Source organism: Carcharhinus amblyrhynchos, chromosome 9, assembly GCF_965287045.1.
Source record: "Carcharhinus amblyrhynchos chromosome 9, sCarAmb.v2.hapA, whole genome shotgun sequence".
Lineage (NCBI taxonomy): Eukaryota > Metazoa > Chordata > Chondrichthyes > Carcharhiniformes > Carcharhinidae > Carcharhinus > Carcharhinus amblyrhynchos.
In genome coordinates, this window is record NC_137332.1 from 34,935,349 (window position 1) to 34,953,752 (window position 18,404).

Consider the following 18,404-nt stretch of genomic DNA (forward strand, 5'->3'; position numbering starts at 1 on the left):
TACAACAGCAAGCAGAAACAGGAGTTATGGAAGGCGGTAATACAGCAGCTTTGAACCAACTGTGAAAGGGTTAATTATTCAGTCCCGCCAGCTCCACTCCCTTGAGTGGTTTTCTTTGCAGACATTTTCAATGAAAGATAAACAAAGGAAAAGCAGCACGATTCCGACTGGTAAAGCTTTCTTGAAATCATGTAAACTTTCTTGTGGAGTCACATTAAGTCCCTGTTTATTGCTGTCAATTCATTAAAGAGGTGGCCAATCCTTTCAACTGTGAAATCCGTTGAAATACTGTCTTACCTTGAGAAATCAATCTGAAGAACAGGGACTTAACTCGCACAATTAAGAGTAAACTCAATAATGCATACACAAGCTATGTAGGGATTCTATTTAGGTCAACGGTTTTGATGAGGCATTGCAATGTCCACTTGTGGTATCTAACAAGTACCTTCTATGCTCAGGCTGTCTTGATTAGATTATGTTGTTGCTTACCAGACTGGTGCCTCATGTTAATTGTTTCTAGGACTTGGATGTACTCTGTGATGACTTTTCCAGACATATAAATCCATTAGTAAACAGTACTGGCTTATCTAATTTCTTTCTGATATACTTAACAGAGTCAAAAGAACAGAAGCCTTGTCCCAACATATAGTGCACGAAGCATGTTGAGGGCACTATCTGAAAATGCCCTTTAAGATAACAAATGCAGCAATTGGAAAAAATACATATGCTACCAGCAAACATAATACCTTATCACAATCTAATGCTATTTCACGTTACTGTGAAATAGTGGATCCTGAATTTGTTATTTTGGGAGTGGTGGACACCTTTGGGGAGGTTACAGGTCAGACCTGGTATCATTGAATGGGGGAACAAACTTGATGGGCCGAATGACCTACTTCTGCTCCGATCTCTTATACTGTATTGGATTGGAGTCTTGTGTAGGGTTTCAAAATGACTTACATATAGAATATTAATGACCCATGAGTCTTAACAATGCTCAGTCTCCCCTTGAGGAGTACAGATGGCATCATAAATCAGATCATAGAGGTTCCATTGGTTTAGAATCCTGAACTAATTCTTTGAAGTATTTGTCTCATCTTTTAGTGGTTTCAATTAAATTATGCACTTATTGTTTTCTGCAGGACAGGACTGTCAGTGCAGCAATTAACAGAAAACATTTGAATTGAATAATTCATTAACTATTATTTCATCTCTACAAGGTTATTGCAAAATTATATCTGCAATTGATCACTTGAAAATTCTGTAAGACTTTCTCTTCGACACCACCATGTCTATTGGACAACTGCATTAAGGTCTAGAGCTTTGTAGCCTATGTACACAGTTGACGGGCAGTGGGGATAAGTTAGATCCAAAGAAATATATTCATGAACATGGTGGTGTTTTAACCTGAATTGTGCACATTTAGCTTAACTCACACTGCTGAGTTTAAAAAGGCTCCAAGCCAATTTTGGCAACAATCTTCCACACTCATTCATTGTTGGGTTATTTATGCTTTACTGACTTAAACTTTCTTTTGGCCTATTCAGCTCCTTTATAGGGCAACCACAACTAAGATACACCTGGGAAAATTAAGGTGCAAAGCTGGTATTTTTCTTTAGAAAATAAAACTCTTAAGAAAGATGTTACGTTTCTTATGATCATTTCTTCTGATCTGGACATTCCATCGTGTTGACTTAACGCGGAATATATGGCAGTCAATATGGCAAGGTCCCACAAACAAAAATGAAATCAATGACCAAATCATTTCTCTTAGATACATAAGTTAACAATTGGCCAGGGCATGCAGAGCTCTCCTGCTTTTCCAATAACGCATAACTACCAGAGAGAGGCTCAGTTTAACACTTCAGTTGGAATGTTCCCATCGTTCATGCCAGTGAGATTTCCCCATCCTGCTGCAGTGAACGGAGATTTGGCTGAGTGCTAAATTCTGCATCTTTGCTGCAGTGGAAACATGATTTTTTTTTAAACTTTATTCCAATCCAATCAAGTCAAATTAAACCCAATTCAGAGTCCCAACAAGTTGGGACATTCCCGATCCAAGCTGACAAGACAGGGCTCTCACCTCCTGTCTTGGGCTTGATCTACATGATCCAAGCTGACTGGAGTAGGTGTAGCTCCTCCTCCAGGGCTTGATCTTATTTGCATCTTAGCCAAATGGCCGAGATGCCGCTTTAAAAAATTGCTTCAAATGAAGCTGAAATGTAACCTAATGACTTCAACCAGATAGAGCAGGTCTCCATCAGCACTGCACTGCTGCATCATCCTAGGTTACTGGAATGAAGCCTAACTCTACGACCTACTACCTCAAATTTAAGAAGGCCAGCATTCAGCCAAGGCTTACATCCAGTTAGTATTGATGCTTACAAAATCTGTCTAGAATTGGTATCGCTTTTGTTTTGGCAGGTTATGCTAAATACCCATATCACTGGTCGACACCACTATTCTTAGTAGAATTAATTTAACACTGGAGCTGGACTATTGTCTCGATCAGATTCCTCAGATATGGTTGCAGAATTAAACTTTGACAAAGGTGTAACTGAGGCAGCATGAAAAGAACATCAAATCTGTATGATCGGAATCGACAGAATCAAGCGTACTCTATGTGAGTAACCACCGTGGTCGACATCATTCTGTTCAATCTGCCCCCAACACAGCTGAACGCTTGGAAATGGCATTATTCAAACAAATTGATTTTCTTAGAAAGGACTGATTAGTTGCGGCTTATCTAGGGATAAATACTTACCCTGATACTAAAGCCTCCTTTTAACATTTAATCACATTCCCAAGTCACAGTAAACATGTTTATAATTTGCACATAATTAATCATGAGTACCCTTTACAGTCCCCAGAATACACATTCATGAGGAGGCACCTAGTACTTGTGGCTCAGACAGATAATGTACCGTTCCCATGGTAGCTCTCCTTTGCGTTCTCTCCATTGATTTATCAACATGTTATAAGGTGCTCTGAAGAGTTTACCTTCTTCAGACTGCCTCCCATGTGTGAAAACTGCAAGGCTAATGCCTTGTCGTTACAGAGGGTGGGAGGGAGTCCACGGATGACACAATCACATGAAAGGTAAGTGCCGTTGAGTGCAATCATTAAACTATAACTGCACAATTTATTACCGCAGCCACTAAGATAATGGCGGAGACTGAAAGGTGAATTCTTAAATCATCCGAAACAGGGAACAAAGTAGTAAGCACATCAATTAGAGAAATATGACCTGGCTCAGCAGATTACTGATATGGAAGTTAGCAAGTTTTACTGCTCTTGTCTAAAGCAGTTAAGAATTTGTCTTGATGCTGATGAAACTCAGCGTGATTCAGCCACAATTAACAAGAGCTTTCCTACAGCATCACTACATAGTGCATTTTAAACTGCTTCACAGGAAATAGCAACTCAAGAAATACTGATGACCTGCACATGTTTTCTGCTCCATTGCCTCTGATCCCAAATCTTGGCATCTTCAAACTGAGGAGTAATGAAGTACAACAGGGAGGCAGTTTATCACGGTAACAATCTGCATCTACTTAATCCCCTTTAAAGATTATCCTTCAGAAGTATCTTGTGATGACATCATCACCCAGAGTTGGGTTTGGATAAATCTCTAGGTATTGTTCATTCCAGTTTTAGGCAGCTTCTGATTGGATTATTAGGTCTCTATTTATTTAACTTAATCCGAGCTTAATGAATCCCTGATATCTCTTAACACCTGGCAGTCTGCACATTGCAGATGTTATGAACACAGTTTAGACAAACGAGGAGCTTTCTATACGAATACATTGTAAAAGATCAAATTGTTACCAATTAGTTGATAAAAGGCTTATATTTTTAGCTGCTTGTGACTGTTTTCTCTCAATCTGGAATTAACTACTTCATTTCCTGCACACCACATCACGCGCCATTGACATTTTTCCTAACTCCACTCGGGCAGTGGAGTATAATAAATAATGAACATCCTGTCAAAACTGAAATGCTCATCAGTAAAATCAAATGAGAATTTTGAAATTCTGGCCTGCAGGTGTTCAATATCTTACACTGTCCCTGTTTGCAGAAAGCCACCTTCTTAAATCACTGGAGTCCATGTGGCATTGGTACACCCACATTGCTGTGAGGGGAACCTGTAGATGCTGGTGTTCACAGAATCCCTACACTGCAGAAGAGGCCAACAAATCTGCATCAATTCTCTGACAGAGTGTCCTACCTAGGCCTTCTCCCCTGCCCTATCCGTGTAACCCCACACATTTACTATGACTAATCCCCTAACCTACATATATTTGGACAACTTTGCTTGTCCAATCCACCTAATCTGCACATCTTTGGACTGTGGGAGGAAAACAGAGCACCTGGAGGAAACCCATGCATTTGCTTCCCTTGCCCTTCTAGAGATTGAGGATTTGGAAGGTACTGTCAAAAAAGTCTTGGGGAGTTGCTTCTGTGTCTTGTAGATCATGCACACAGCTGCCATACTGTGTGCCCGTGGTAGAGGGATGAAATAGTTAAGGTAGTGGGTTGGATGCTGATCGTGGGCTACTTTGTCCTAGATGGTGTCAAGTTTCTTGATTGTTTCTGGATGTCACTAACCCAGACAAGCAGAAAGTATTGTATCACACTCCTAACTTGTGCCTTATAAGATGGTGGGCATGCTTTAGGAGTAAGGACACGAGTTACTTACTGCAGAATTCCCTGCCTCTGACCTGCTTTTGTAGCCACAGTATTTTTCCTGCTAGTCCAGTTAAGTTTCTGGTCAACAGAATATTGACAGGGGGAGATTCAGTGATATTAATGCTATTAAATATCATGGGAGATGGTTAGATTCTCTTTAATGGGAGCTGGTCATTGCCTGGCACGAGCACAATGCAAATATTATTTACTTCTTATTGGTCTAAGCCTGAATGCTATCCAGGTCTTGTTGCATGTGGGCACAGTCTACTTCAGTATTTTAGGAATTGCAAATGGCACTGAACACTGTGGAGTCATGCACAACATGGTGTCCGAGTTTCAGTGCTTATGTGATACCAAGTACTCACTACATATGGCCCAGTGACTGGCAGAGCAAATCAAACAGCATCTTCTTTTGGTTGTTTGCAATAGGCAGATTATAGACTGTACTCAATCAGCCAGTATTTACAAAACCAAAATCTAAATGCCCACTGTTGAATGTGATTGGGCAGCACTTGCTGAACAATCCTGAATGTGTCAATAACTACACTATCAAACAATTTACGATAATCAGGCAAGTGTATATTGTGGGTCATTTATGCTTGCTTGAAGTGATCCACAGTCATTCTCAGCTACTCATTCTCTGCAGAATATGTTCAAGCCTTGCACCTTTTTTGAATTACCCATGAGCCTGGGCAGTCCATAACCCTCTGCTGCTTTCTCCATGGTAACACCTGGGCCAATCAAAGTCAACTTACCAGCATTCTCTCCTTCCATAGCATAAATTGTGCTTTGTTTTGAAATTTAGCATTTTAGTGTTTGCCCTGATGAGTGCAAGACGAAAAGCTTCAGCAACACATATCTTCTGAGCAACATAAAATAATTAATGATAAATATGTTTGCATCAACAACAGAAAATTATATATTGTTTCCATGCACCTTTGCCGCACCCCCACAATCCCCTCCCCTCACCCCAACGAACCTCCCTGTGGCCCAGCCCTCCTTTATCACTACCTGACATCATTAATCATCCAAGCTCAACAACATTTGGGATATAACAGACCGGGTGACCCACCAGCAGCGTACCATGTCTGCAGTGTGCACTACCAATAGGACGCATTCAAGCAACTCATCAAAGCTCCTTTAACAGCACCTCTCACACCCAGGACCTCAACCATTTAAAAGGACAAGGGTGGCTACTGCATAGAAGCACCATCACCTCTAGTTTTGGCTGCAATTCACCAATCATCTGAACCTAGACATATATCTTTGATCCTTCATGTCGCTGGATCAACTTCCTGGACTCCCAATTTAACAACACTGCAGGAGCGAATCCACTACAAGAGCTCAAGACTGCAATTCACCTTCCCAATGGCAATTCGAGATAGGCAATATGATACTGTTTTTCCAGTGATACCTACATCTTTATAATGATTTTTTTAAAATATAAAGATACTTTCAAACAAAGCTTTCAAATGTGCTCCATCTGCATTCATTACAAAAGTGCAAGAAATACTGTGCAACCAACACGGTACAAATTCTAATGTATTTACTTCAGACATTTTTTATCTTGAAATGTACATCGTTCATCACTTTTGATTAGAAGGTTAACAACCAGTATACAGACTGGGATTTGCCCTTTTCTCTGCCATGGTTAGCACTGCAGCCTCACAGCGCCAGGGATCGGGGTTCGATTCCCGATTGGGTCGCTGTCTGTATGGAGTTTACACATTCTCTGTGTGTCTGCGTGGGCTTCCTCCAGATGCTCCGGTTTCCTCCCACAGTCCAAAGATGTGTGAGTTAGGTGGATTGGCCATGCTAAATTGCGCCTTAGTGTCGGGGGACTGGCTAGGGTCAATGCCTGAGGAATAGGGCCTGGGTGGGATTGTGGTTGGTGCAGGCTGATGGGCCGAATGGCCTCTTCTGCACTGTACGATTCAATGATTCCTATTAAGTATTTATTGAAAACAAGATGATATCCCTTTGCCAACTAGGGGCCAAAATAGTACTTTTGTTGAACACAAAAGCCTTGTTTGTTGACATTATTGCTAACGTCACCATCACTCTTGTTGCACAGCCCACCCCACTGTTACTCAAAGCATGGGTCCCTATATCTGTGAACTGTACCAGTGAGGTGAAAATATATCACATTATGTTTACAAGTAACTCCATTATTTTGCTTTTTAAGGGCACTGATTAGATCTCGCTGGAAATAACAGGATTCAACTCTTACTACTTTTGAGCTGTAACAGTGCGATAAACAGCAAAACAACTTACTGGTGAAGTACACTGGTAGGATTCTCATTCCCTTTGTAAGGGTGAAACTGCTTCATATTTCTTGGCAATGGTTGCAGGGACGGAGGCATTTAATATACCAGTTTCATTAATTGCATCTTCATTGTGAAGCCACTCACATCCATCACATCAGAGTTGAGGAGACTCATGTAGAATCTGAATAAATAATTTCAGCCTTCAGTCCAAACCATTCAAAATAAACCCCTGCACTGAATAGTTTTTTAGAACCGTAGAATCCCTACTTAGCAGAGGCCATTCAGCCCATTGAGTCTGCACCGACTCTTCAACAGAGCATCCTATCCGAGCCCTATCCCCATAACCCCACTAACCCACATATCTTGGAACGCTAAGGGGCAATTTAGAATGGCCAATCCACTGAACCTGTGCATCTCTGGACTGTGGGAGAAAACCTCAGCACCCAAGGGAAACACACGCAAAGACAAGGGGAACGTGCAAAACTCCACACAAACAGTGACTCAAGGCTGGGATTGAACCCAGCTCCCTGGCGTTGTGAGGCAGCAGTGCTAACCACTGTGCTATTGTGCCATTCAGGTTTTTTTTTCTGGTCCAGTCCAAGTCATGTATTGAATTATCAGTTAGAGAGGCACAGCTTTGCTCCAGAATTTATCACATAATGAGCTCCAAATGTCAACTAAATATTGGAGTTATTGGACAGAACCTACACATTTTATGAGAAGGCGGCCTGTTTGGTGGAACTTTTGATATCTAAAGACTGTGAGAAATAATACATGAAGAAAAATCACTTTAAAAGATGAAGTAAAATTGGAATTACAAAGAGTTAGACTTTGGGCAACAAAAGATTGTCTGCACATTGAAAAAACAGGAAATTGCAGTTAACAGCTCTGCATTACTTTATTTACAGTATATCACAAGCACTATTTTAGATCCTTGCATTTTCTCTGCTAAATGGGAATTGAAATATGCCAATTAGGTTGAGAGAGGGTGCAATCTGGGGCCCAAGAACTGTTGAGCTATGGGATCCCCAGCATCCTGGACAAGCTTTCTGCACAAGACTGAGGTGAGGCTGGACCAGAGATACCTGAAATGTCCATATCACTTCCAGGAATGAATCCACTAAATTCAGGCCCAGGTCATAGCTTCTGCTGCACCTAACTTGCTGGCTTTACATTTAGGCCCATTAATCAAAACGTGAAGATTGCATTCTCTGGTCTTCTCAATGTAGGGCGGGGCAATGTAAATGAACAGAAGAGGGATCCAGCTGCAGCTGCACTAACGTGACATGAAACACTGAGGAAATGTGGGTCATTGTGAAAATGTGAATAAGCCGGAGTTCCTTCAATCAGTTACAACTAAAACTGGTCCAATTTTTATATTTCTGCATTTAATTTTGAAGGGGAATTCTAGGCTCACGTTTACTTGCCTTTTTTTTGCTTTAATTAAATATATTTAATTCAGAAAAAGATGTGGATGTGTGGTGTCAATGGACAGTTTACTCTGGGATAGATAATAAACCTGTCTTATTTGCACTGTACCTGAGGTCAGGAACACCTTGGTTATTGTTCTACTACTGCTGATATCCTAAAATAGCAGTATTCACTACACAGCCCTTGTTCCACTGGCCCTCATCTTTTCTGTGGCCTGCTCGTTGACCCTCCTGTTTGCCATCTCCTTCTCACTCAGTACCTCTCCCACTTGCCAGTTCCCTCCCCGAACCTCCAATACACTCCATCCCTTCCACTTGTCACTTTTGTCCCCAATCTTCTCACCCAGCACGTCCCTCTTGCTTGCTGCCTCTCCTGCTCACTGCTCCCTTTCCTAAACTGCGCATTTACAGCTCCTCACACTTCCTTGCCTGCTTTCTCCGTCTCATCACCCCTCGCTCAAACTCTCTCACAGCAACGGTTCAGGAGAGGGAAGCGACGAGATGAGAGGAAGGATCAATATCTGGGAAGGAAGTGGTGAGTGGGGGCATCTGAAAGTCAGGAGGGAAGTTGGGAGTGGTAGGTCAGGGAGGTGGGGAGAGATGTGGAGGGGAGGAACAAAATGGTGAGTGGAGGGGGCGGTGCGTGAGGAGGGTGGGGACGGATGAGGCGAGCTGGAGGGTCAAGGAGGGATATGGCGAGGGAGAAGGAAGGAATGTGTCAAGGGGGAGGGAAGCAATGGGTAGAAAGGGGTGAGTCAGGAGGGATGTGGTGAGGGGGAGAGTTAGGGAGGAAAGAGAGAATTAGCAAGCTGGAGGCTGGAAGCGGCAAGCACAAGGTAGGTTGAAAGAGTTAATAGTTAGTAAATTATTAAGACTTCTTAAGTTATTAAGAGTTTGTAAGAGGATTTCTGGGCCAGTCAGCTTCAAGAAGGTCGTATGCCAGACTCCTGAAATAACTACCATATTCGGATCTTGATTGAAACAGGAGACTCCCAGGAAAAGAGCAGAAATGTTTTCAGGTTGTCCTCAAAGCATCCCAAAAGAGGGAAGCCCTGACTTTTGACTGATCAAAACCGAGATGACACATTCAAGAAGGCACCAAAACTTCATTGGGAATGTGCAGAGGTGAGGGCAAGGTGATGGAAGAGATGAAATCTCCAAGCAACCTATCTACCCAACCCTTCAGGTTCTCATATGGTAAAGTCTGCAGATGGCCCACTGACAGATCAGCAATTTCAGAACCCAGCGGGTCAGAGAGGAAGCAAGTCATCCTCCATCCTGACAGACTGCCCAAGAAGAAAAATGTAAAAATTACAGGTCAGGAATGTAAGAAACAGTTATTACAGTCTCTGATGAAGGGTCATCCAAGATTCGAAACGTTGACTCTATTTTCTCTCCAAGTTGCTGTCAGACTTGCTGAGATTTTGCAGCATTTTCTCTTTCACACTTATTACTTCTTTCTTATGGGCAGCTGATATTTGTTTAGCATTTTATAGGAACAGAAAATGCTAAATTTGCTAAGTGAGAGGTAGCTGTCTGAAGTAGGGAAGTTATGTTCAATGTACAATGTACGCTGAAGCTTGGTTAGATCACACTTGGCACACTATGTAGTGTTATTAATGTATTTATCTTTTTAATAATTTTTTTGTCAATTATGTACCCAAATGCTTGCACAAAGAAATAAATCACATTGAATCGACAAGTACTTTTTAAAATCCTACTTGCACCAATTAAAATTTTCCATTATACCAATTGGCAGTCACTACTTTCTGGTGAATACCACTTCACTAACTCAGCACAGACCACGGACTAGCCTAGACACTTTTCTTGACTACATGGCGTTTGTCCACAGTGTTATTGGGAAAGCTCTCATTTGCATGCCAGAAATTGCACTGTCTTGGAATCAGACACTGTGGGTTCAAACTCCATCTGAGGAGATAATCTCTTGTTTTTTGCAAAAATATACTTTATTCATAAAATCTCTGAAAGACAAATTATAAAACATTTTAAGTTGTTATAACAGGAAAGTGTAAGAATATTCACATTTTCTCCGGACATCAAGATGCACTCTGAAGAACTTCAGTTCAGTAGGGAGAACATTTCATACATGTCAATATTTTCATTACAGAGTAGTCTTTTTCAAACTATGTACATCAGTCATGTTGAGTACATAATCTCTTAATCCATGATGTCACCTCAGTGCAGTATCCAGGGAGACTGTATTTATGGAGGTTACTTCTTAATGAGCTGTTAAACCAAGGGTCGTGTTTGCCTGCACGTAAAAGACTCCATGGTGCTATTCACAAATGGGCAGGGAGCTATCATAATGCCCTGGCCAACATTCGCTCCTCAACCAGCATTAATGAAACAGATTAATTGGTCAGTTACCTCAGGTGCAGTTTAGAGGACCTTGCAGTATGTAAGTTCACCCACCATTGCCTATGACACAATGATTACAATTAAACACTAAGTATTTTGCAATATTCTGAAGACGAGATAGATGCTATATCTTTCTTCAGTTGGAAAAATAAAGTTTGCATAAAATGCAAACTCCAAGAACTAAACAATGTACAGAATAATCATAAAGATCGGGAATTGAGGAGATGAGTTGGCATGGTGAATTACAACATTATCGTTTAACTTTTGGAACTTAGCTTTGAAGATAATGGGAAGAAAACCTTATCCAAATGATAACTAATTATGAATATTGAAGTTATCATTCTGGCAAAGTTATATAGTTAGGAGAATACAGTTAAGGTGAGGCTTTGGCAAGGGAAAAAATGAGTTTTGCTGAAGGTTTGACCTTTGCTGTTTTGTAATTGAAATAATTGATGCTAACTAGTAGAGGATGCTATAAATGGGAAAATATTCTAACCGCTGAGGTGAGCCCACAATTGACAACTTACTAGAAAAAAGGAAAGAAGTCAGCTTTGAAGCTTCATTAGATGGGTCAACTTGGCGTGGAGACTCCACAAAACCCTTCATTTGAGGCCAGTCAAGCATATGACTAATTACATCACATGAAAAAAACATGTACCGAAGCAAATGATTGCTGTTTCTCAGAACTTTATTCACATGCCCAGTTGCATAAATGGTTAGTTGTTAGTGAAAGGATTTGGATACTGACCGTAAAATTTCAGTTCCTAGAACAGGAGCTGTTTTGCTATTAAGCAATTGCCTTCATTAATAAAAATGTTTCTTACTTCGTTATCACAGATTTCGTGCACTATAAAAAATATTACATTAGCAATGATAAAAAAAAGGATATTCTCATGTTAATCAGACATTAGTTGTTTTATCAGTCATATGAATTTGGTGAAATATTTTTACAAACTATTCCAAGAACTCAGTTTTGCCATGGAACCAATAGTGCCCCTTTGGCTCCCAGTTACACTAATTGTCATATTAACCATCTGTCCCCATTTATCAAATAGAGAAAGGATTTATTTGTGTGATGCACCACTTGCCAATTTGATTCCAAGTCAGAAGCAGTTCTGAAAACATGAGCAAACTTATCATAGAATCACAGAATCCCTACTGTGCAGAAATAGGCCATTCAGCCCATTCAGTCTACACCGGCTCTCTGACAGAGCATCTTAATCAGGACCTATCGCCATAATCCCATGTATTATCCTACACATTTTTGGATACTAAGGGGCAATTTAGCTAACTTGCACATCTTTGGACCGAGAGAGGAAATCCACGCAGAGACAGGTAGAACGTGCAAACTCTGCACAGACAATCAGCCGAGGCTGGAATCGAACCCCGGTCCCTGGCACTGTGAGACAGCAGTGCTAATCACGATGCCACCCATGCCATCCCGTCTCTAATTGAATAGCTTGGTGCAGTGCTTTCACATCCGAATGCAAGTCATTTTGCTTCTGCGTTACAATCCTTCTCTCTCCATTGCTTTTGATGGGCAGCACGGTGGTACAGCGGTTAGCAGTGCTAACTCACAGTGTCAAGGGCCTGGGTTCAATTCCCGGTTTGGGTCACTGACTATGTGGAGTTTGCACATTCTGAGTGGGTTTTCTCTGGGTGCTCCAGTTTCGTCCCACAGTTCAAAGGTGTGTGGGTTATATTGATTGGCCATGCTAAATTGACCCCAGTTTCAGGGGGAATAAGCAGGTTAAAAATATGGGGTTAGAGGGATAGGGTGGGATTGTTGTCAGTGCAGGCTCAACGAGCCAAATGGCCTTCTTCTGCACTGTCGGGATTCTATGATTTTATGAACATCATATCAGGCTGAAAACCCCCTTCCAGATGCTGAAATTTCAGATATTGGAAGGACAGCAATATCCTCTCCTTGTGATGAGAGGAGTTCTCTTACAAACTACCTCTACTCCACCTTTCGGCAGTAATCTGTTGACTATATTTCCTATCCGTGACACCCAACCAGTGTGATTGCACAATCTGATGGCTGGATATCCACAAATTCCGCACTAATTTCCTCAGTAACTTGGAAATGCTGAGGTCTAAAACACTGGTTCAGTTTATTTTAAACCATTACATTATTCATTAAATTATGATTGTATTTCTGTTATCATTCCTGTATTTTAATTCCTCCTTCCCAAAAGCCTAAGGTGGACTAGTTACTTTCACCCGGAGCTAGAGCCTGAACTGGCTTGAGATTTTGCAGTTTCAGCAATAATAATGCACCTAATTTAGCGGGGTCCAAGGATATACTGGTACCAGTCAGCTTCGAGCACTTTCTGCACTGGAACTCCCCTTCAATTAAGTTTCAAAAGCAAGGCTAACTTCAAAAGTTTTGAAGCAGGATATATAAATAGTGTTTTTTCTTTATTAATAGATACAATATGTGCATGAAAGAAAACATGGAAACTAAATAGCACAGGTCATTCAGCCCATTGTGCCTGCACTGCCAGTAAAACAGCTATTCAATTTAATTCCAAGTTTCAGCTTTTGGTTGTGGCCCTGTCAGTTACTGTATTAACTCCACAGGGGCAAAAGTCCTGTCACCAAGTTACTTTACTTACACCAGACATCTGTACACAGCCAGCTCTCCAGTTGCTCCCTGCTGGATGCAGGCTGGGAGTCTGACACACCTGCTTTAAATAGGGAGCATGAGGCTCCCTGATTTAACCAAGAATTAGGATTCATCAGGCAGTTCATACTCTAGCAAGCCAACTCTCATTGGCCTGGCTGAAATCATCACAGTTAGTGCACTTCAAGTGCCTTTCCATGTATTTGGTTTATGCAGTGAGGGTTTCTGCCTCTACCACTCTTTCAGGCAGTGTGTTCCAGACACTCTCGACACTCCGGTGGAAATGTTTTTTCTCTATCCTTTAGATCTTATGCCTCGCCCCTGCATACTGTTCTCTCTGCTGGGAGATGGATCCATCCCATCCACTCTAGCTAGGCCCCTCATAATTTTATGAGCTTCATGTGCTCAACAAAGCAAATGTGAGAAGATTTGACTTCAAACTTCAGCTGGAGTATGTGCATCTTTATAAATGAAGAACTATCTTTCCTTTTCCTTTCTTTTTCTCCCCTTCCTTTCTAAGGATTATAAGATACAAAAGCCGTGTCTTTAGAACAGACTTTTTGCAGCTTTTTAGGAATAGATGGCACAGTGGCCAGCACTGTTGCCTCACAATGCCGGGGACCCAGGTTCAATTCCAACCAAAGACTTCCAAATTCCGCCTGATGACAACTAAGTCACCAAATTCCACAGGCTCTTTTGATTTCTTTGTGTGTGGGTGAACCTCAGTGCGTGAAGCTTGAATGTGCTTATCTGTGTGTGAAAGGTGGAACAAATCTATTACTTTCACTTAGGCCAGGTTAAATCAAAAAAACCTGCTTGATCGTGGCTTTTATGATCACAACACATATATAATTTAACAATCACTGAATTGGCCGCCACGCCCTTTCCACAAATACCCTGTTACAGTCCAACGAGGAATGGGAGAAAAGACGAACCATTTGACGCCTCTTCACTTGATTGCAACATTTTATTTTCTTCTCCAATCACCATTCCTTTTGGCCCTGGCAGATTGTTGCTTCTGTTTTCATTCTCTACTGACTTCTACCCTATTACAGGTCTTCCTTTTGTCCTTGTTCAGCCCACCCCTTGTCAAAATCTATTACATCTAACTTATCCCAGTTCTGGTGAAAGATCTCATGAATGTTAACTCTGTTTTCTCTCTCCACAGATACTGGCCGACTTGCTGGATACTTCCAGCACTTTCTGTTTTTATCTCTGATTTCCAGCACCTGCAATATTCGGCTTTTCCATAGAATTAATGTTACCTGTTTCGTCTTAGTGGGAAATTACCTTGTTTTACTGCAGGCATCTTGAAACTCTTATTTAAAATGGTCAAACAAAATTATAAAGGGTAAGTAGTTGAAACATTCCAAAGATGTAGAGGTTAAGCGGATAGATCATGGTAAGTTTCCCCTTAGCATCCCAAGATGTGTAAAGTTAGATGGATTGGCCATGCTAAATTGCCCCTTAGTATCCAAAGATATGTAGGTTAGGTGTATTAGCCATGGTTAACGTATGGCTTTACGGGCATGGTGCAGGGGACAGGACCTGGTTAGGATGCTCTGTCAGAGAGAATCGGCGCAGACTCGATGGACCAAATAGCCTCCTTCTGCAATGTAGGAATTCCATGATTCTATGAATTGCACAACATTGGCTGTCAATAGTCAGGGTTACTTATGCCACAATGGATCAACTTTTCTGAATGCTTATTAATATGTATTTTTTTTCAAAATTCTAGATTAGCTGCTGGGTATGTGAAGGGGATTGATTAATATTTTTATACTGTACACATCAGCTTACAAAACCTTACAAAAATTGTAAAACACATCTAACACGCCTGGATTGTGTGTTGTTTTTTATCCTGTGTGCTGAACAAAGTAACTCCCAATTAAGACCAATTCCTAACAAAATGCTCTTCATAAGTAATTCATTGACGTTGAAGCCACAGGTTGGTGAGCTGCTGTTTGTACCAGATAGATCTAGGTACGAACTCAATTGAATCATTCAGCAGAAACGACCAAAATAAATTTGAGGTGTGTAAATGTGCCTTCCTGTCTGTGGCATGTGGGGAATTAAGTTTTTTTTATCTTGGGATGGTGGGGAAGTTACCTTACGTCAAAGGTTGCTGTGGTTGATATTTAAGCCTTCTGATTAATGCCTCAATTATATCATAGTTCTGTTTTCCTGCTCTGAGGTCTTGTGAACAAGATTTAAACAGTGATGTACTGCTTGGGAATTGGCATAGCCCATATTGTTCAATGAAATGTTTTCATTATCCGTACAGTCATAGTAATCATTCACAGTGTAATCCTAAATCCTCAGTTGGAGATAAAAAAAAGGATTCAGTTTTGTTCTGAACACTGAACTGCATTTTATGCTCCACTGCACCCTGTCCTCCAGTAAAAGTAACAAAAATGGAAAATGCTACAAAATCTCAGCAGGTCTGACAGCATCTGCGGGGAGAAAGTAATCTGTACAAAGAGAACCAGTATTACTGCAGGATGGGAAAATACTGACTTCTTAAAGAACATCAATAAGTTGAGGAAGAGCCAATGTATTTGGTGTTTTACTCCAGAAAGCCAGGTAGTAAAGGATAAGACTGGAGTCTATTCTTTATGCACTTCTATAAGATTTTACTTACAAAGATACACATTACAAACTTGTACCTTCTAACCCACTAACCAAGTTTTACTCTATCCCTATCTATAGGAGTACACGTGAATCCCCGGTTAGTACTCACCACTTGAGTACAATTAAATACTCAATTACGATACAATTAACACTTGTTCAATTATAATTTCTTAGTTTACTGGAAATACTGCATGATTAACTCATTTTGCCCTGTTCCTACCACGAAGCAATGTCGAGTTGTTAGCTTAGGGAATCAGTCTCTAACCCAATTTCAGTACAACTGTCAAATTTTGAGTATACTTCATCACTGGTGCCAGATATTCAGCTTCAGTGGAATGGAAATGCACTTTTGTTGCAGTCGGTCTTCTATCTGCAATACAGATGGACTTCAGATCTGAGCCAGCTTAAATAGATTTGGTGACCTTTGCCGTGAGGTCTACTTGAAGAGAAGCAATGTTAGGCTCTGACAGATCTGTTGCATTATTGCTGGTTGAATTTCCTCAAGACAGAATTATCTAAAATATGCATCTGTGTGATCAGTTGTCCATTTCAATTTTAAAAGCTGTCAGGCATTAACATGCATCACAGTTGTCCAGAATACACAAATGATGTGAAATGTATTAGATGACATACCTCTGCCTCTGAATACTGTTGCAGTCGAAGTGAATGCAAGGGCAAAAAAAAGTCTCCATTTCCTCCATCACATTATCTGTGACACATGGCATGACTTTGTCACCATTGCTGGTAAAGTAGATGAAGGTTAAAAGTACAAGTGAAGATGTACTTATACTGGGCATGCAATCGCCTTAATTGTTGTTTTGCCCCTTAGATTGGAATTCTTTTCTTGTGAAGTGCCCTGATGAGTGCAAGACAAAAAGCTTCAACATGTCTCTTTTTTCAGCAATACTCAAGTTTTGTACTACTAAATGACTATAGCATACACAGAATACCTACAGAAAGAGGCAATTTGACCCATCAAGTCTGCACTGACTCTCTGAAAGAACATCCCACCTAAGCCCTCCCCTATACCTTATCCCCAAAACTCCACATATTTACCATGGCTAAACTAGCTAACCTACTAAAGGGCAATTTAGCATGGCCAATCCATCTAACCTGCGCATCTTTAGGCTGTGGAAGGAAACCAGAGCACCCAGATGGAGAGGATGTGTAAACTCCACACAGTCACTTCAGGCTGGAATTGAACCCGGGTCCCTGGGACTGAGAGGCAGCAATGCTAACCATTGTGCCACCATGCTGCTGTGTTATGCAATGTTTTGCAAAAGCCTTTTCAGCCATTGAGAGATTTGGCAGTGAGAACGGCAGGAACCACAACTTTAAGAAGCCTTTGCAAGTGCAAACTCACCCTGTGCAGTTCTTTAGCTGTTGTACTCTAGTGTGGAATCTACCCTGCACTATAAAGATGATGGATTCCACCGACAATTTTGCAGCACCTGAGCTGCCATACAGTCACATAGCATTTGTTCTGTATTTCCCCAAGAGGATAGTGGTCCACAAAAGGAACCAAATTATCCTTTTCACAAGGCATGTCAATGCACTGCAGACTTTATACAACATTTCAAATGAAAATGACTAGGCATGCTAGCAGTGTAAGATAAGCAGTTTACTCTGTTGCTCCACAGCTTACATTAATTCACTGCTAAAGAAATAATGATTGATCAGTATCGATCAAAATCCCTGCACAAACAACAAATGCACTCCGATCCAGACTTCACTCCTCAAAGTCTACAAATCTTTTCCAAAAGTTCATCATTTTGAGACTTATCTTGGAACCTACATCGAAGTTCTTTCTTTTGTTTGGCTCTTGACCTGAACTTCTCGGCCTCATCACTCTGCCCTCTGAATCTAAAAGTAATTGACTGGGATAAACTTGGTATTAAAGAAAATCAATTGGATTAATTAGCCTTTGTTCCTTTTCTCGAGCAGAAGTGTGATTGTTGAATTGCATGTTGTTGTACACAGAATGTAACTTTGACGCTGCTATGGACAACAGGAGAAGTATTTTGAAAGGTTAAAAAGGTAAAATAAAAATGTAATTTTTTAAGTGCCTCTATTTGTGTCATATCAAATAAGCAGCTGAAACAATGCACATGCATCTGTACATTCTCTAACATTGCTTACATTCTCCAGAGACCAGTTTCAGCTCACACAGTTAGCCCCACTTCCCACATACATATGAATTGAAGGCACAAGTGTATCATGAATTGAAGGCACAAGCGTATCTCAGCATTTGAGCAGTGAAGTTATATCTATGGAACATCACTCACTTTCAACTGATGATTACACCAGCAGCTCTCTGCTTAAAAATGACTAATAACGCAGTTGGTAAAGGTATATGGAGGGCAGAAATGTTCCAGTTTAATC

At 40.9% G+C, this 18,404-nt stretch overlaps 1 protein-coding gene across 2 annotated transcripts in view; it reads right to left on the reverse strand.

The window, feature by feature from the left end:
* pik3r3b (phosphoinositide-3-kinase, regulatory subunit 3b (gamma)) overlaps positions 1-18,404 on the reverse strand; it is a 527,353-nt gene that overhangs the window by 105,445 nt on the left and 403,504 nt on the right. Inside the window, exon 1 of one of the 2 annotated variants that reach the window (XM_080195436.1) lies at positions 3,442-3,528. The exons of the other annotated variant lie outside the window; for it this stretch is intronic. Within the exon in view, the coding sequence (XP_080051562.1) occupies positions 3,442-3,463 (22 nt within the window). The 5' untranslated portion in view covers positions 3,464-3,528. Of the gene's footprint in view, positions 1-3,441; positions 3,529-18,404 lie in introns of those variants that run through there. 2 annotated transcript variants of the gene reach the window in all.